Here is a 20,136-nt window from a genome sequence, read left to right on the forward strand (position 1 = left end):
AGCTCCAGCTGTTGCAGCCATCTGGGGAGTAAACTATTGAATGGAAGACCTCTTTCTCTCTCTCTCTCTCTCTCTCTCTCTCTCTCTCTCTCCTGCCTCTCAACTGTCTGTGTAACTCTGACTTTCAAATAAATAAATAAATAAATATTTTTTTTAAATTGTACTCTTTACTGATTAGATGAGGTCAGAACAAATCTAGGAAATCATGGTTCCTCCTGGGCACCACCCTTTACCACACATGAACAGTAGCTAGAGGGCCTTCTGGGAAAGCTGGCCACACTGAAAGTGGTTGCGAGTTACTAACATCCTCTCACTTAAGAGAAAAAGACCACCTGTGTGTCCCTTATGTGTGGAGTGCACCAAAGGACCACTGTGCTACACAATCTCACGGCACACGATTTGCTCTCTGCTCTGTGACGGCTCCTAGAAGTTATGAACCCTGCTAAGCCAGTACGTGCAAGGACATGCACTACTACACTACAATGTGGCTCAAGCTGATCGTAGGATTGCAACAGCCTCAGTACTCATCACAAGGAGACTGCTTCAATACATTGCAGTACATTCACACAACTGAATACTATACCATTAAAAAGAACTAGGCAGTTATATATTGACTGAAATGAAAACATAGCAATATATATAAGGATACTTTTAAAAAGTTGCTAGAAACATGGGATTAAAAGATAAGTTTAGGATGGTATCAAAAATTGAAACGCATGCATAGCTTTTTCATACTATACATTTTCCATGAACAGAATTGAAGAGTATGCACACTATACTATCATGTATAAATATGTACATGATTACATATGTAACAACTTACATTGTAAACAACTACAGCAAGAAATTGATTACGCTGGGAGCCTGCCAGAAGAATGAGGAAGTGCAGGACAAGGATACAGATGAGCTAGCTGCCTCTGGAATGACTCTTTGTAACTTCTAAATCTAGTGCCTTGTGCATGAAATACTCTTATAAAAAGTAAGTAAAATTCTAACTGTTGTCCCTTGGTCTAGAGGGAAAAATTAACTTGAAGAGACCATTCATTTAAAAGGTCAGGAACAATGCTGATGAATCCCACTGGACAAGTGAACTCAACCCCAAGTTTATTTTTCTGCAGCCCACCAACCAACCTAGCTACACACACACACACACACACACACAACTTAATCCATTTTTCAGCTCATTCAGAATTTCAGAGTTGTCTTGCTTTTCTCCCTCTCATTCTCCCCTTATCCAAATTTGCTCTTCTGAAAAAAATCTAGTTATTTCAGAATGAATTCTAATGGGCCAAGTATTGTTTTAAGTGGGATCCCTCTCAGGACTATCTGAATTTTTATAGGATTTATGTAATAAAATTAAGCTCTAAAATAGGGATTTGGGATTCTAGACAATAAGAAAAGATATTTTGTGACATGAACTCTTCCTGGCAGAGCTAAATGGTATCATGTGGAGTTTGAGCTGGGGAAAATCAACTCTGTGCCATGTGTGTGTATGTCTGTGTGTGTGTGTGCACATGTAGATAGATATGTACACTATATATAGATATATGCACACACACATACACACAGTTCAACATTTCTATTTAGTTATGTACATTGAACCTGTGTTCCAAGCAGATTCAGCGTGGAATATGCAATACAACTCGCTTTTGATATCAAATCAATCATATTGGCACCAATACTTAATCAGCTGCTTTCATCCTCAAATGTCCTCAGCAAGCTATTTGCAAAATTCAGTCTTTTCTAAGTGTCTTGGAAAGAAGCTGGCTCCAGATCTGAAAACCACGGTGTGCTTTCCTGCCGCTTAGCCACAAAGATCAGGCAGCTCTGTGCTGCAACTCATTTGAAACTCATGCCTGCTTCTGCAGCGGGAAGAAAAATGATCTTGGAAAGGAAGCAGCAGAGAGCTGATTAAGAAAACACCAGTTTGATGTAAAATCAAAGGAACGCAGAATGTCAGCGCTAGAGGGAGATTATCCAGTGCAAGCCTTTCGTTTTCCAGACGAGCAAACTGCCATTTCTTCAGCCTGCTAGAGCTGTAAGTTGCCTGCTCTGTCCAAACTTGAACATCTGCAATGCGGAGCTTACTTCTATCTGTCACTGTGGAGGCGGGAGAGGTTAGCTGCAAGTCCACTTCACAAATCACAGGGAAAAAAAGAAGATCCCCAATTCATCTGTAAAATGCCACACCTCTGCTTTGGAAATGCACTTACTCGTTACTTTTTTCTCTTTCCGAATTCCCACTAGCACCTAGAGAATCTATTCTGCCCGTTTTTCACACAAATCAGTCATCCTTGCCTGGTCAGTTTCTCCTGTGCCTCCCCTAAGCATCACCATTATCTGGTAAGCCAGGTTTGCGGGCCATCAGCTCCTGGTGTTTAAGGAACCCCCAGAATGGAACTGTGCCTGCAACTTGCCTCTGCGAGGCGGCAGTGTGCGAAGCTGGGTGTTAACAGGATGCCTTAGCCACCGCCCCTGAGCAGCTGGAATGGAGAAATGGGAGTGGGGCAGACTGGAGCTGTGGCTCAGGTACGCTGAGTGTGTCCCAAAGTGGGTGTCGGAACTCTGGTGGCAGGGTAGGGGATGGGCTTCTGGAAAATTCAGCCCCAGGCACAACAGCAAAGCCTGCTGTTCCGAGCAGAGCAAAGAGCAGCCCCCCAGCACACAGGCCACCCACATACAATCACTCCCTTCAAATGAGGCTGGAGCCACAGCCACGGGGTGGCAAGTGCGGAAGTCAGGGCACCTTCCTCAGTGGGTGACCAAACCCAAGTTTTCTTCAAAGAAGGCAGACAGGCTGCACCTACTGGCATACGAAGGGCTTCCAAAAGTTCACAGAAAATGTATATTAGGAAAACACCGCATGGATTTCCATTTTTTTGCACCAAAATAAACTTATCCTAGAATCCTATTTTTCCATGAACCTTTTCAAGTTTCACTTGTGTGGTTGCTGACGCCCCAGGAGATGAGAATCGGTTTCCTAAAACATAACCACCAAGGGTCATCGCGCACTCAGCTTGCACAGTACCCGGAGCGGGCAGGTCCCTGTCTGCCACTCTCACTTTTTCCAGCTGCAGAAATTCCCCAGGGCTCCGGAACCTTGGCTGTGATTTATTCTGAGTATTTGTCGTCCAGAGGCCCCCCACCTCTGTCCACCTCTGCAGATTGCAGGCTGCCCTTTTACTGCGGGTCAGGCTGCACAAAGACGGGGGTGGGGAGGAACCGGGAAAACAAAGTCTCTGAGGGCCGGGCAGGGTGCGAAAGCCGAGGCCTCCCTCTGATGGAAAGCACTCCCGCTCCACAGTCCGCCTACCAGGAGGGCGCCAGCCGGAAGAGCTCAGTTAGAGCAAGGTGCAGGGGGCTCCAGGGAGAAGAAGGGAGGACACAGAGATTCTTTCCCAGGCACAAATCCCTCCAAAAGCTCCCGGTCACAGGCCACTGCTTGTGGACTGCCAGTATTTACAGCCACTTTGACTTTCCCAGACCGTGATCCTTCACACCATAAATTATCTGTACGCAGGGGGCTTAGCCCAGGTCCTGACAAAACCTTCATTCTGCAGATGAAGATAGTAAGATAGGTACAGTTTCAGCAGCCTGCAGTGTCTCCGTGTGTATAACAGGGATGGACAGAGGCCAACTCAAGTCCCAAACTCAGTCTACCACAAAATCTTCAAATGGCCAGCCCTGATAGGAGAACCTCATGCAGTTTGCCTGCAAACTATTATCACTTGGAGCTGAATGTCCCAAAGGAATTTTAGAAGTTTGTACTCCTGCAAAAATCTGCTGCCCAAACTCGTGTGTGCGCGCGCGTGTGTGTGTGTGCGCGTGTGATTTAAATCCAAAACTAAAGAGGTATTCCTAAGCAGCTGGGCAGAAAGCCCCCTAACTCAGGCACAAAGGTTAGGCTAGGAGCTAAGTGCCCTGGCCGTGTTTGGGGAGGCAGAATTGGTTCTGCTCCAGCGTTCGGAGGGGGCACCCATGTCACTACTCAACCTGCAGCCGAGTGCAGGCTGTGCAGCCGCAGTTATCAACGATAATGTATCCAGAAGAACCCATACACAAGAAGCCTGTGTTACTACAGCCAAAGGTTACACACACACTGCTCGTGGCTGGATTAGCAGACACTTGCTCTGCCTGTGTCCCCTTATTTACACAGTCCTGAAGGATTAGAGACTGAAGCAGAATTCTTGGCTATTTTTTAATAGCTAATATTTTCAGGATAACTCTCAGAGTTCCCCTGAGAAAGAGGGAGGGAGGCAAGTTTGCAATGTAAAACTTAGAGGTTGGAACATCTGGCAGGGGAAAAGAATCCCAGAACGGTAATAGGAAAACAGGATGGTGAATTTCTGGCAAAGAGGAAAAGTAGGTGATAAAGAGATTATTCATTAGGAGAGTGGAAGTCAGAGCTTTGGAGTTATTTGGACAGCAGTTGCTACTTAGTAGAGTACCCGCCGGAAAATTTTCAAGTGAAATTATTCAGTGGTTATTTTAATTAACAATATGACTACCAACCAAGGAACCAGTAGCTGTGTGCCATAAGTGAGGTACTTAAAGCACATTACACTGATTAATAAAAGGACTCTGATTAACCTTGCTGACTAGGGAATTTCACACCAAAGAGAGAAGTATGACAGTCTTGTATCACTAATGAACCAAAACGCTCGTGCAGCTGATGGAAAAGCAAAATGAGCAGTTGGAAAAACCTTTGGAAATAGCTGGATGGACCTGGGTTTGCATTTCCCAGGATGAAGGACACCAGGGGAACCCAATACGAAGGGCCTGAGTTTCCTTTAGAGACTTAAATTCACTTCACAACTGCATGCTTGCTTCATGATAAACATTGTATCACTTGACTATTCAACAGCATTCTGCACTTAATAAGTTGTCCTTGTATTTCTGTGTGTTCATGTCATTTATATTTTAAAATGATCCTTGGATAAATGCAATTTGCTTACTCTGTTTTTGCTTTTAAGACACACATCTCTGCCATTCCCTGGGAGGTCTCTCAAACTCCACCCAGTGCATTTCTAAAATGTACTTTACAAAAATGTGTGTGTGTTAAACAAGCATGATTTCATCTGGAGATCTGATTATGAAGGTCGACATAAGTTGAAAAAAGAAAGTGAGATTTCTCTAATGTTAGGACTTGTTTTTAGGTGCTGGCAAAAGACAGAAGCCGCGGTTTGAACATGAATGCCAGAGTTGGCTTCTAAATCTTTATCTTTCTCAGGCTGGGCAGAGAAGCCAGGCAACAAGACGGGCCCAGGGCTACAGGGGTAGCAGAAGTGACTTCCCAGACTCTTTGTAATCCAATAACTTGGTTCTCCCTCACAAAATCCATATTTGCTTTAGGAGGTCAACTTTTGATTACTGGTATATCAACTAGATTGTGGATTGAGGGGAGCTATATTCACAGACCAAACCAAATTCTTCACCAGCTGGATTCTGAATTACCTTTCCAAAAATTTAACACTGATTTTCAAATTGGCTTAGACATACTCTATAGGGATAAAATCCAGCCACTTTTTGAAATTCTATGAGCACTGATGTGATATGTTCTACACGTAACAAAAATGATTAAGAATTGATTGGACCACTGTTAAGCTTCTACAGGACAATCAGATATTGCATATAAAATTACATTATAAATTACACAAGGAAATCCAAAAGTAGCATCATGCCTATTACAGATTTTACATTGTCTTGCTTATTAAGTTGAAAGATTCAAAAGAATCAGTAATGTTCTGTTTCCTCAATGAAATGCTGGTTACATAGATTTATTCTGTGAAAATTAAGAGCTGCACACTTATGATTTATTTTTTCTATGCAGAGTTTTTCAAACATGCTTTAAAAAAATCAGAGTAGCGCATGGTAATTCCACAGTGCTCAAGGTCTGAAAAGTTCTGCTTTGAAGTAGAGAGTCTCACAAAGTTTAATTCAGCCACAAAACATTCACAGCCACAAAGAATATGTCCTATTTGTTACAACTATCCGGAGAGGAAAGACCTACCTAACTAGTGACCAGTACAAACCACTCAGTTCTACACTGCTTCCCGAGAATTCTTTTCTGAGTGAAAACATTGTAACACCCGCTTCTACTTTGCTTGACTAGCTACTGAGATTCTATTTATTTCTTCCATTTCTAACTTCAATGGAGGGATATTTGAGCTTGGAAGACTGTGAAGAAATTTAAAGGATCTTGGAAGAAAAATGAGGCTTTATCCTGGATTTAAGGCAAAGTGACAGACTCTTGTATTTCTGCGCACATCAAGCCGAGTATTTCTTTCTACATGTGTGCTTGCATGCACACACACATGACTTCCTGCATAAACCCTGAAGACCTGACCACAAATCCTATTATTTCTGTGCACACACCCACCTAGCATACATAAGAATGGAACAGTTCTTTCCTTTCCCTAGTTGAAAGTCTCATCCCACAGTCCTATCACTATGAAAACAACCACTAGTGTGAATGAAAATTTAGCTCTGTAAGGACCTTTGGAGTTGGCTTTCATTGACAAGAAGAGTTTAAGATGCCTCTTCTTGTTCTGCTGTGATGACACACTGAAAGCGGGAGAAACAACAGCCCGTTTCCCGAGAGCCTTTCTCATCATCTCGGGAACTTCGCATGCTCCATGTAGTTTAGCAGGCACAGGAGATGAGAAAAGGCCGCCTTTGCAGATCAGGGTCAAATAAATTGCTCAGTGATTTAAATCTGAGTTATTTTATACTGTGAAACATGCAGGGTCTTCACTAACTTCGTGAAAATAGATGCTGTGAAAGAAATTATGACTGGGCTTCAAAATGTTTTTACACCAAAAATAAACTCATATTTTATATCCCATCTTCTGAGAACCTTAGGAAATCCTCTCCTATAAAAAATTTTTAAAATGTTCTTAGCATTCAGACATCATTTCACTGAGCAAAGTCAAGAGGAAAGCAATCTAATTATAGAATACATTGTTAACAGAGACCCATTTTATTTTATTTTTAATCTTAAAAAAATTAGATCCTTTCTTCACATCTTGGTCAAAAAGCAATGCCAATATTTTATAAAGCCCTCAAGTGAATACCACAAGCACAATACTTGACCTCGGTTCTGCCACACTTCTCTCAGAACTGAGCATCAGTAGATACAGAATCAATACAGAAATACATGAGAAGTCTTCAAAAAGTTCACAGAAATTTATATTATGATAAAGCAATGCACAGGATTTCAAAATTACCCCCAAAATAAACTTTTCTCTTTATTCCTTCTTTCCACAAACTTAACAGGAACATTTGTATCTGAAAATTGATGGCACTGAGGAGTTCTATATGAACAGAAAACATCTTTAAACATGAAAAATAATTATGCTCTTTCTGTAAATGCTGTACACAAGACCTTATCATCTACTTTGTTTAAACAGAAATGATGTTGAGCAGAACTGTGTGTCTACGGTCCGCTCACCAGATGGCCCAACCACTCAGGTTCCCTCATTAACTAGTTGATTTGGGAAATCAGGATCAGTGTGCTTCTAAATTATTTCTGATTTATTAAACAGGGATTCCCGGAAATCCTAAGATAAAAAATTCTGTTCTAATTTTTGCTTAGTTTTTTTTTTTAATGAGGCACATATCCTTTGATAAGCACAAGCACAATTTTGATCTTTTGTTATAAAAAAGTTAACTTTTCAAATTTTCTGAGTTTAGGTTTGTGCCCAAACTAAAAATCCATTAAAATGATGAAGACCATAAAGGTGCCTGTAGCACAGCTTTATCCATTCATTGGCCCTCCAAATGGGGGAGAAAGTCCTCTTTTTCATCCACATGGACGTAGAGATGAGACACAGCAAAGTGGCTGTTAAAAGAGAACTAGCAGCTTGTCCCCAAACCAGCTACACTGTCTATACGAGGTCCCAACAGTCTGTGGAATCGCAAGCTCAAGATGCTTTCTTTATTCTATGTTGTCACAGTCAGAGAAAAGTTAGAAACAGTGCATTTCTAAATATGATTGAACAGCATTTCATATTCCCAGCATAGCAGATAAGAAACAAAAGACAAGCATAAATATGTGTGTATATATATGCACATCAGCCCAGAATGCATTCTAGCTTCAAAAGAAAGAAAAGAGCAAATTAGAAACATTTTAAGAATAAATATTAGAAGAAACAATAACAGCTGCTAGTTTAAAGCGAGTGACTGCCACCGTGCCTTAGAAAAGCAAAATCCATTTTCTAACAATGTTACAATTACAGCTAATTTTTTACCTTGTTTATAAGATGCCAACACCATATTCTCATCTTCCACTTCAAAAACTGTATCCACATCTATTTGTCTTTGGATTAAAATAGCCTTCAATTTTCCGGAGTCATTTGACTTGAGAGCCTCAAGAAAATTTCTCTTCACTAATTTGGCAGCTCCAGACTTGGTGAGCGGGGCAGTGGTGCCGTCCATCCTTCCTCTCCCTTTGGAAGCTTTGGTGTGATTTATCAGGAAAGCAGCACCAAGCAAACAGGCGCACACTACAGAGTGCACACACTGTCGGCTAATTTTATCCCAAAGTTATGCTGCTCTGTTCTATTTATACAGGGATCATTTCAAACTTCAAAATATCCTCCCTGGCTCTCACTGCCTTTTCAGGTCCTTCACTCTGGTTTTATAGGAAACGAGCCGTTCAGTAAAGCATCGTGTCAATATGAACCGAAGCCCGGCGACATATTTCCAAGCTTGAAATGTCACTATTAGTTCTCATATGATCAAAGTAATAATGTAAGATTTAAAAGCTCTTAATGCTCTTTTTTTTTTCCCCCTCAGTAAAAACATCTGTTCTCTGGCTGGAAATCCAGTGTCTTGCTCTGATTAACCAATAGCCCCAGATGAAAATACGTTACAGTTGCTGATCCATGTGCTTCCGAAAACCTAGGATAATTGTGTAATAGGAACCATAAAATCAATCACGGTCATACACATTTGAAAATACACAGAAGGTTTCCAGGGGACCTAAGTCTTCAGAATTTTAAATATTATGAAAAACAAGAGTGGAGGGGGGACTGTTGTAGGTCAAAACAAAAAGACAAAACAGTTTAATGGAATGAGTGAATGAAGTTTATTAAATCCTGCTTTTAAAAATTGAGTTAGGAAAGACTAGATCACAACAACTGTGGAAATATAAATATGGATTAGATACTACTTGAGAATATGAAACTGTTCCTTTTTAAGATTTGATAAAGGTACTGGGATTATGTAGAAGAATATAATTATTCTGAAGTGACACATTAAAGATAAGTTGCCACGATGTCTAAGATTTCTTTTAAAATATTTCAGAAATACAGATATTATTATAAACATAGGTATATAGGGTATGTGTGTGAACAAGTCTATGCATTTGTATAAACACAAGTGTGAAACTTTATTCTATATATTCACACACAAGTGTGTATGTATATAAAGACAGAGATATAAAACAAATGTATCAAAAAGTTAAAAGTAGGTGAATCTAGTGTAGACTCTTTGGTAGTCCATTATATTATTCTTTCAGTTTTTCTGTAAATCTGAAACTTTTTCCAAAAAATGTTGGAGAAAAATATAAATTCACTTTTTGTTCTTTTAAACATACATTAAATACGGGACAATTATAGCAGGCAGAGAACTAGACTGCAAATGAATCACATGAATTTATGTTGGTGAGAGTCAAAACTGGCAACTAACTACATGAATCTTTAACAACATGAAATACTATTTTATTCTTAGAATTTACTTAGGTGTGTGAACATGGATGCACATTACAATATAATTTGTTAATTACTTTACTGATGTCTAACATAAATAGGAGTGCCGAACCCTAAGCATAGAATGTGTCAAGTTTTCACAAAGTGGCACACCTTATTCTGGTGCTGGGGAGTCAACAGACAAAAGTTCCTAATGAGAGTGAGTGAGCATGAAATGAATTTAAGAGGTGGCAGGAGCCCCGTAGTTCCTTTCTGACATCCTGCCCCCTAGAATTTGTTGCAATGTTGAAAACTCACTGGACTTCATACAGAAACAATAGTTTGTTTACACCCAGTTGATTGATTTGATTTCTCTGCCGGATATGCCCCACCCTACTTAGTGGCCAAGGGAGGTCAATTTAATTGTAGTCCAACCTGATATGTTTGGTCTGATATAAACAGTTGGCAGTCTCCTTAAATAAACAATCAATCTATTTGGAAAAAAAAAATGTGTATGGACTTACAGCTCCTTCATGGTCTGTCAAAACCTCCAGCCTCCTGGTTAGGAAAGTCTAGTTGGGACTTTTTACTTGTTTAAAGCCCTTTCACTTTTCCCTGTCCCCTGTAGGTCAGCAAGCTTGCTGATCTCCCTCCACAGGTGGAAGGACTACCATCTTCACATTATGGAAGAAATGTCATGATCTGAGTCCTCCAGATCTGGTCCTTGATACCATAAAATAGGAGATAAAGTGATTTAGAAAAGTCTTTGGTTTTCCTAATGCCTGATGTTCACAACTGTTCTCTTTCCAAACATCAGCATTAAGATTTAAAATTGACCAATGGCCAATTTGTTCTATGACACTGCCACACTTTCTCTCCTTAGGTTGATAAACCTCAACATTTGGCCTGAAGGTGGCAGTCTACAAAGGAACAAGACCATAGAATAAAATTTTAAAACTTTGCTTTAATATTTGGAAGCAAACTTAAAACTTTATATGAAGGAAAGGGTCATAACCTTTCCCACAAAAGCTATTTCAGTCTCACTCCTTAGCTGAAAAAAAAAATAAGTAGATCTAAAGTTTGTGGGATGCTTTGAGAAACCAATACAAATTTCAGTGAAGAAATGAATCAAACTGAGAAAGTTATCTGTACTATTCTACTAAAAATTCAATCATTGATCAGTTTATTCAAGTAGCAGAGGACAGAATTTAGGGTTTATTTGAACTTAAAAGACAAATAGCAGTTTAACTAAATTACCCATCAAAGGTATTCTAAAATATAGGAAGCAATTGAGCCAATGCTAGTCAAACAGGTCCAAATCCTGCCTCCATGACCCAAACCATGGCTTCCAGTCACCATCTTTCAAGGCCCAGAAAGGCAAAGTTGCTCTGTGGCCACGTTTCATGCTGTCTAGATGCCTGGCAGAAATTCCTGTATTCTTAGCTCTTAAAAATGAAAACTCTCTGCTGTAACATGAGCTTGAATGTTTCTGACATTCCCTTGACAGTGTCCTCCACTCTTGAAGGTATGATGAACACTCTGACTAGATAACAAAGCTGGGCAAGTGGCCCACAAGACCCTCTGGTACTCTCCAGGGACCTACGGCAGAAGCAGCATGTGCAAAGGCCTGGCCATTTGTTTCCTGATGTCTGTGGACAACACCAACTGTCCCTTTGGAGTTGCTTTGTTGCACAAATAGCTCCTTGGTTTAGAATGGCTTTCAAACATGAACTTGATATTTCTACGCTACAATTGCTTACCAAAATGCCAAAAAGAAGAAGGAGAAGGAGATTAGGAAGAAGAAGGAAAAAGAAAGGAAGAAATCAGAAGTCAATAAACCTTCAGAAGACACAACTTCCTTCAAGAGAGGGCCATTGGCCTCCTTGAATTTCCCAGTAGAAGAATTAGCACGTCCTTGCTCTCAGCTCACACAAATGGGCGGTAGCGTTGGCTGGTGTCATTTTCTTTTTATTGTTAGTCACACATCAGTCTACTATGCACAATCCTACTGATTCCATGTTTTCCTGTTTCATTGTTATTTCACATGCTAGTGTTAAGGCTTGTGGGTAACACCAACAATTACAATTTATTTAACAGTAGAGAAAACGAATTGGTTCACACAGTGAAAATTCCAGTTGTAGAATGGGTTTCAGGAGAGGCCTGATCCTGAAGTTTACAGCACCAACAGGGCTATGCCAGGCAGGTCATATTATTAGTAGCATAATTATAATTTTACCATTGTTTTCAGTTTACAGATAAAAAAAAAACTAAGAACTAAAGAATATAAGTTAATTGTATGTCAGATGCTACGTCACACTCAAGCCTAGATGCTGGGATTCCAGAACAATGTTCCTATTACTCAGGTAGGTTTTTGTTTATATAGACATTGTATTTGATCACTGAGAGGCTGGCACTGTGGCACAGCTGGTAAAGCCACTGGCTACAGTGCCAGCATCCCTTATGGACACCAATTTGAGTCCCAGCTGCTCCATTTCCGATCCAGCTCTCTGCTGTGGCCTGGGAAAGCAGTGGAAAGTGGCACATGTCCTTGGGTCCCTGCACCCGCATAGGAACCCCATTAGAAATTCCTGGCCCCTGTCTTCGGATTGGCCCAGTTCCAGCCAGTGTAGCCATCTGGGGAAAGAACCAGCAGATGGAAGACCTCTCTCTCTCCCTGCCTCTCTGTAACTCTGCCTTTCAAATAAGTAAATAAATCTTTAAAAAATATTTGATCACGGAGTAATCTGGGAAGAAATCTGCTGATATTTGTCCCCTCATTCAATAACTATTGGGAGCTCACTGTGTGGCAGGCAATGTACTAGTTATCTTTTGCTGTTTCGTGAGTAAACCAGATTTTCCTGTGTTTTCTGACACTTGTTATCATGCGTGGGTCAGAATACCATGGGAGAGCCTTGTCCCTGCTTTGTGACATTGGAGGTCTCAGCTGAAAGCCTCGAAGGCTGGAAGTTGGATGATTCCCTGTCCAGATGGCTTATTCTCTTAGGGAATGAGTTGGTGCTGCCAACTGAGTCGCTGTCCACGGAACCCTCTCCATGGAGCTGCTGGAGCATCCCCTAACATGGCAGCTGGTCCCTGCCAGAAAGAAAAACACAAGAAAACAAGCTGGAAGCTGCAATGTCTTTTATGACCTAACCTTGGAAGTCACCCACCACCACTGCCATCATGCCCTACTGGTCACACTGACTAACCTTGACCCGCTATGACAGAAGGTCAAGGAAAGACACGGGAAGGGAGGATCATGGCCTGTCACTAATCCCTGTAGATCAATAAGAAAAGGTGCAAGAATCTCAAACGTTACTAGTGGAGAAACTGAGAGGGAGCATCTTACAAATGAAAGCAAACAGGAAGATGTACAGTTTGTCAGATGGCAGTAGGAACTGGGCAAGGTCTGGGGTCTCGGCTGGATTTTAAGTTTCCCTGTACAGAGCAGTGAAGGTGTGATACGGTACCAATAGGTGCAAAATCCTCCTGTGCCAGATGAGAGAAATGGTCAGAGAAGCCCTTGTTTTCCTTGGTCAAGAGCTTAAAGAAAGGGTGAGAGAGAGCAAGACCGGGTATCTAGGGCAAGTGTTTCAAAGCCAAGGGAGCAGCAACTTCTAAGGCTGAAAGACAGGCTTAGGAGGAAACAGCAGCTCAGTAAAGCTTAGGAGTGCAACAGATAAGGATCTGTTTGTTTTATTTCTTCTGGTTCTTGAGCCCAACAGCATTTCTCTCAAAGCAAAGCCTGCAACAGCATGTTCACAGCTGCTTCGTACCAGTCCTGACATACCGCAAGCTCTCCAAAATGGCTTGTAATTGAAGATAGTTTTGTTTTTTATGTCACTGAGCAGTAAAGTGCACACTTTGTGATATTCAATATTCAAGCGGTGCAAACACAAAAAGTTTTCAAGCTGCATGAGGTTTTTAATGCTCTATTTCAGGAGGTGAACCTATCAAACTTGATTTTGAAGTAGGGCAATAGGATTATAATACAAAATGGTACAGTAGCACAATTGGAATTCTGCTCTGTACTAAACATGCCATTTCATAATAATAACTCCCAGAGTGGGAAGAATCACCCGACAGTGCATGGAAGTATGCAGTTTCACTGTGAAGCATAACACAAGAGTTGCACATTGTTGCTAAGTGTTCATAAACCTGGGTTACAGAGCATCACAGCTCCCCTAAGGATGACTAGGCAGTGTTACCATAAAAGAAGATTGGACTGGGAGACCCGGATCACGTCCCAGCTATGTTGATAAGTAGCAGGTGTTTCAAGTAATTGAAAATGCCACGTGGTGACTCTACTTCCTCTAAGTAAAATGAGACCTAGTAGATCCATTCCTCAGCCGTTAGGAGTTTCTACCCCTTCAGTGTGCTGGATATCTGGCAAGGCTTGACACTGATTTCCAAGGGCAGAAGACCACATCGTCATTTTCTGAAAGGTTTCGCCTAGGGAGCCCCATCAGCATGGGCCGCCTCCAACACAGACTGGCTCAAGTTCTGTCTTCTACCAGCTGGGGGAGCTGGAGGAACTTCTAAGATGTTTCCACCTTTAAATTCAAGCACATCTCTGCTCTAGGTGGTAATTATGAATTGGAAGTGTGTGTGTGTGTGTCTGTGGCACAAAATCTGTTAGACAATTTCCAAAAGTGGCTTAAATGATTGCTTTGTAAACGCCAGGGTCCAAGTTCTGCTCAAGCATATCTTTCCCTGGAGCCCCTCTCTTTGGAATGCTGAAGTAACTATTCAGTCACTACTGCTGACTTCTTGGAACAGTCTCAGGGAGCACACCAGCTGCCTTTCATGTAAGAGTATTTAAGCTGAATTTGTAGCTAATTACCCTGAGTATTTTCCAGAATCTCACTGGCTACATTGTTCCCTTTCGGTACCTCTCTTTCTGGGTGGTGGATGTCAGAACTGCTAGGTGGATACAAGCAGCCACCAAGCACTGGTCCACCTGACTTTTGACAGGCTAGCCGTTTAATGTAATTGTTGACTGTGAAAGACAAGGTTTCCTGGGATAAACCATCCCCAGGCACACAAGGAGGGCATTCGCTCCATGCTCTGGGTCTCCTAGCAACTGCCTGGCATTCGCACACCCTGCCAGCAGCGCAGTTTACACATCAACACCCCTCGCCCTGTTCCACACTTCACAAAACCAACTCACGGGAATCATTTGCCATAATTTTGTCTCAACGGAACATTAACCTCACGATCATACTGCAGGCAGCATTTGCATCCTTTTTCTTACCTTTGACACCTTTATGAAGCAGAAAGTGTCAAAGTGTCGTGAGGGAACGAAACTGTCCTTCCCCCTTCCGGTGGGAATGAATCTGCGAGGTCCTTGAAGACCCACAGCTCTCGGCTGTTTACCAATTGTGCAGATTCATCAACTTTATTCTGTGTTTGTGGAGAGACCTAATGCGCCCAAGCTGTGTGAGCTGCAGCTATCTCACACACAACGAAGAATTCTGGGCTCTTGCAGAGAAAATGCTGTAGGATGATTCATGCAGACAAAGCACAGCTCGGGATAAAGTAGAGCTAAGGGTTGGGGGGTCAAATATTTTCAGGGGAAAGTAATCCACCTTCAGAGAAAGCACATTCCTGCTTTGTAAAGAACTTGTTTACTTGTCAAGTGAATCGCAGAATTATGGCTGAGAAACGGTTTCTTGTGAAGGGCATCAAACAAGCTCATTTAAGGAATGAATTCCTGAGACCAGACAGCTTGTGTGTTTGCTCCAAACTGAAAAGTTCATTAATGGCAAGGCAGAGTTGAGCCCAGTGTGGAGCTTCATCCTTTGGTTCCTGGATTATGTAGCATTGCCTCTTTGTAACTTTTGCTTTATATCATCTCTCCCTAAACTGACTCATCAATGCACAGAAAACAACAGGAAGCTTCGTTGGTATCAGTGAGAAAGCTATTCCACTCTCTTTAAAGTGGCCGGATTTGTGAAGACTTTACAGCGTGTAAAGTGAGCAGTGATCTATTTTTCCATAAACATCATAATCTTGATGTGATAACTATATACTCGAGGTATTCAAAAGCCGACACACAGTTCATCCTCTGGTAAATATTTTGAGAATGCAATTTCAGAAAGAAACCAACAAATGCAGTTCAAGCAACACAGCATACTTTAAAGCCACAAACGTTTTCCAAGAGAAGGAATCAAAATCAGAAGCCTGCTGCCTGCTGCCTTGAGACTTGAGCCCTCTTTCCCACACCAGGCCACATGGTGGCAATGTTCCTCGATGAATGAACTCAGAACAGCTGCAGACAAATGTGATCCAGATGAAATCACAAATATGGATTGAAAAACATTGGTTTTAATCCATATAAACCATAACTTTCCTGATACTTGCCTACAATGAATTTCTCTGTTGAGAATTTACCATGCGTTAGTGATTTTAAGAATGAATTTCCATTTTCTTTATACAAAAGTAAATTTAAACATTGTTTGGAAGGGGTAGGGGTTGTCTATTGTTTGGTGTTGCTACAATGATATTAAGAAGAGCATTCAAAATAATAAACTGAGTGTGTTTTGTACAAGTGTCTTATGAGTGTCTTTAGATGTTGGAAAGCAAAACACGCTTGCTTCTCATGTTCACGATTTTCCTCTTAGGCTGCAAGTATTCCCTGTAAGACCAGAGATTTCCTGAGTCTCCTCTAAAAAGGCATGAAGCCACAGATGGAAGTTAAAGCAGCAGCTACTGTCAGTCAAGGCCCCAGGCAAGACTGTGAAATCAAAGATTCGTTCCTGTTTCCAGCCTTGCCCGTGTCTGTCCACTGCCCCTGGAGAGCAGAGGTAAAGGAGCTGGGTTTCCCTTCTAGATCTTCCTTCCACTCCTTGATTCTTCCTTGATGGACTTCACATTTTTAATATGGGCTGTTAACTTTCTATAAATCTTAAAAGAATGAACGTCTGTCACCTGCAAGGAGATATTCGGGGAGAACATACGGGGTACACCGTCCCCAGCAATGCCTCAGTTGAAAGTGGTCTGATGGTTTCTGGTCTTGGCAGCAGGCTGCGCTGCCGCATGCCACAATTCAACAACTGTGGACTGAGTTGTTATCATGGGTCTGATCCTGGGATAGACCTGGCAGGGGGTGAAAGATGAGTAGCACACAGCCCCAATCTCAAGATCGTGTAGGCTAATCAAATAAATTAGATGGTACTGACTATAGACAACAGATCAGAATTGCATACACTTGGAGAGGAACACAAAACCCAGGAGGCAAGGGGCTGGGGAATTTTAAAGAGGGGAGATCACACGGCCTGGTTTGAAGAATCAAGAAAGCATTTACGGGACTAGTGTTGTGGCATAGTGGGTAAGGCTGCCACCTGCAACACCAACATTTCATATGGATGCCAGTTTGTGTTCTGGCTGCTCCACTTCCAATCCAGCTCCCTGCTAATGACCTGGGAAAGCAGCAGAAGATGGCCCAAGTACCTGAGCCCCTTCCACTCATGTTGGAGACCCTGATGAAGCCCCTGGCTTCAGCCTCGCTTAGCCCTGGCCGTTCTGTCAATTTGGGGACTGAACCAGCGGATGGAAGCTCGCTCTCGCTCTTTCTCTCTCTTCCTCTCTCTCTCTCTCTCTGTATGTCTGTCTTTCAAATAAATACGTAAATCCTTTAAATAAATAAAGAGTAAAATTGCACTGACTTTAAGGGGAAAAAATAAAGCATTCACAGAGCAAAAGGTATTTTCCCTCAGGTTTTGTTCTGTTTCTGTGTGTGTGTGTGTGTGCATGCGTGTGTTTTAAGATTTATTTATTTGAGAAGCAGAATTACAGAGAGGGGGAGACAGAGAAAGAGAAAGAGAGGTCTTCCAGCCACTGGTTCACTCCTTCAAATGGCCACAATAGCCAGAGCTGGGCTGAACTGAAGCCAGAAGCTTCTTCTGGGTCTCCCACGGATGCAGGGGCCCAGGAACTTGGGCCATCTTTCACTGCTTTTCCAGCCATAGCAGAGAGCTGGATCGGAAGAGGAGCAGCTGGGACACGAACTGGCGCCCATATAGGCTGCAGGTGACACAGGTGGAGGCTTAGCCTACTAAGCCACAGTGCTAGCCTCATTGTTTCTGTTTTTGAAAGGCAGAGACAGAAGCTGAAAGGGATCTCCCAATCTCTGGTCTGCTGGTTCACTCCCAAAATGCCCACAACAGCTAGGGCTGGGCCACAGTGAAGCCAGGAGCTAGGAACTCACACCAGGTCTTCCATGAGGGTGGCAGGAACCAAAGCACTTGAGCCATTGCCTGCTGCCTCACAGGGTGCACATTAGCAGGAAGCTGGAGTCAGGAGCTGAGATGCCTGTGTCCCGAGGGGCAGCTAAACTGCTGTGCCCACCCCTGAGGTAGCACTGGTGATCCGTGTAACTGCTGACATAATTTCGAATGCCTGCTCCTACTTCTCCATGTAGCAAAGATTCTTCCCAGAGAACCTTTGCCAGCTGGCCTGGGGCAGGGATTAGAGATGTGAGGGAGAGAATAGTTCACTAAAATAAAAAGAACCTGAGCAGGAGAAAAAGAAGATAATATTGGAAACATTATTTGAGTTTATAAATGCAGAAAGCCTTTAATGCAACTTGGGTAGTTCACATTAAATTCCAACCACAACAGGGAATCAATAAACACTGCCAATACTCTGACACTGTGATTTTACTTCTAAATTCTACATCCATCAGGTACGGGGTGGGTCTATGTGGGAAAGATGGTCACTGGGTTTAATTTATGACGTGATTCTATTCCATTCACAGCCTGGATTCCCATAACAGTTCTCAAACCTTAAGGTGCTTAGGAGTCAACTGGAGGCCTTGTGACAACTTGAATAGTTGGGCCACCTGATGGCATCTGAGTAAGCCCCAAGAACTCGCTCAATGCCAGTGCTGCAGATTGAGAACAGCTGGCCCATGAGCTCTATGGAAGATCTGCCCCGATGGAAGGGTCCATAACACAAAAATACCTCCTAAATCCCACCTCCTTAACTCACATCACTCATCAGTGACATCAGAAAACTCTATGCCTTAACCACACTGTTTAAGGTAAAGCTATGTTACTGCAGAAAATGTGGTATGCATAATGACATAGAAACTAATTATTTTAATTTAGTTAATTTCTATCATAGATCTCATCAATTTTGAACAGTATGGTTAGCAACCATAACCAATTGTTGGGGGCTAGAATAAGTTAAAATGTTAAATATGCAAAAACAAATGCACACAAAAAAGGTAACACGGTAGGCAAGAGAACTGATTTTCCCATTTGGTGATTTTTTTTTCTTCCCCAAATCAAAACACACAACTTATTAAGTACTGTAGTCTATGTATATCCTGTACTTATAGTTGGATTTAAAAAAAGGAAAATACAAATAGCCAAGAAAAATGAACAAATTATTAAATGGCTGAGGTGATCATTGAATTGACTTGCCAAGTTCAGCACAAGTGTGTTGGTGGGAACTAACGAGAAGTTAGGAAACTGTCCAATTGACCATGTGGTCTTCGGTCTGGGTTGTATTCAGTTGTGGGTGTGCCCCGACTTCCAGCAAATACCACACAGAAAAATCCAGCTTCGTAGAAAAGGCCAAGATGAGATAAACATTAGTGCAGGAAAGACTTGAAGATAACGTACGGCTTTATCTTTAGTTGAGAAGGTAGAGTAAAAATTGGAGATGTGCCCAACACCACCAGATTCTTTCTATCCCCCGTGCAACCTAATTCCTAAGCCAGGGAGTAAACCCCCTCCCTGCTCTCATTGCCCACACAGTGCAGCATTCGCTTCTGCCAGGCCTGAAGCCCCCACCATTGTCCCCCATCTGTTGGTTCTGTCTCTCCAACAATGACTGCAAACGCCTCAAAAACAGGACCGGCTTCTTCAGCCCCCTCCTCGAGTCCCTATGGATACATTAAGAGGCTGATTATGCTGTTTATAAAAAAAAAAAAAACCTCCAAATTACAAAAGCATTCACAATAGGATCCGTATTCTATAGGCTCTTTCAGGTTGCACAGGCAAGGGAGACCAATCGTGCTTCCCTCGTTAGTGGGGGTTTATTGTGAAGACAAACGGGATGGAGGCTCCGCAGCTGCACGCCCAGCCTGGCCCCACCTAGAACTCAGCGCGGCTTCTTATTGCCCTGGGTAAACCTGTAGCTCTCGCAGCCAGGCAGCTGCTCTCCTGCCTTAGCGCCAACCCTTCCCTGCCCCCGGTGTTCACCTTTATTATTTATATTAGTAGTGCATACCTTGTTGAGTGGCTGTGAGGATTAACTAAGCTGACGCGTGTAAAGCCCTCACAAGGGTGTCTGGGGGCATAGTAAATGCTAGAAGATGTTAGTCATCATCATTAATTCAGTGTAACCCGACAGATCTCCTGAACTGACATTCTGGTACGGAGGGGCAATGCTCCCTTTTTGTCTTCTTGGAGGAGTTGAGTCTTTTCCTCTCCTAGTT

At 42.2% G+C, this 20,136-nt stretch overlaps 1 protein-coding gene across 2 annotated transcripts in view; it reads right to left on the reverse strand.

The window, feature by feature from the left end:
* ASB4 (ankyrin repeat and SOCS box containing 4) overlaps window positions 1–15,085 on the reverse strand; it is a 61,035-nt gene extending 45,950 nt beyond the window's left edge. The window contains exon 1 of one of the 2 annotated variants that reach the window (XM_089315717.1): window positions 14,944–15,085. Coding sequence is in view for 1 of the 2 variants with exons in the window: in XM_008261706.5 (XP_008259928.1) it covers window positions 8,250–8,436 (187 nt within the window). In the remaining variant the exon portion in view is untranslated. Of the gene's footprint in view, window positions 1–8,249; window positions 8,898–14,943 lie in introns of those variants that run through there. The other variant, XM_008261706.5, reaches the window with a different exon arrangement.
* Window positions 15,086–20,136: the final 5,051 nt, after the last annotated feature.

Source organism: Oryctolagus cuniculus, chromosome 16, assembly GCF_051225735.1.
Source record: "Oryctolagus cuniculus isolate XC-2025 breed Fujian yellow rabbit chromosome 16, ASM5122573v1, whole genome shotgun sequence".
In the NCBI taxonomy this organism is placed as follows: Eukaryota; Metazoa; Chordata; class Mammalia; order Lagomorpha; family Leporidae; genus Oryctolagus; species Oryctolagus cuniculus.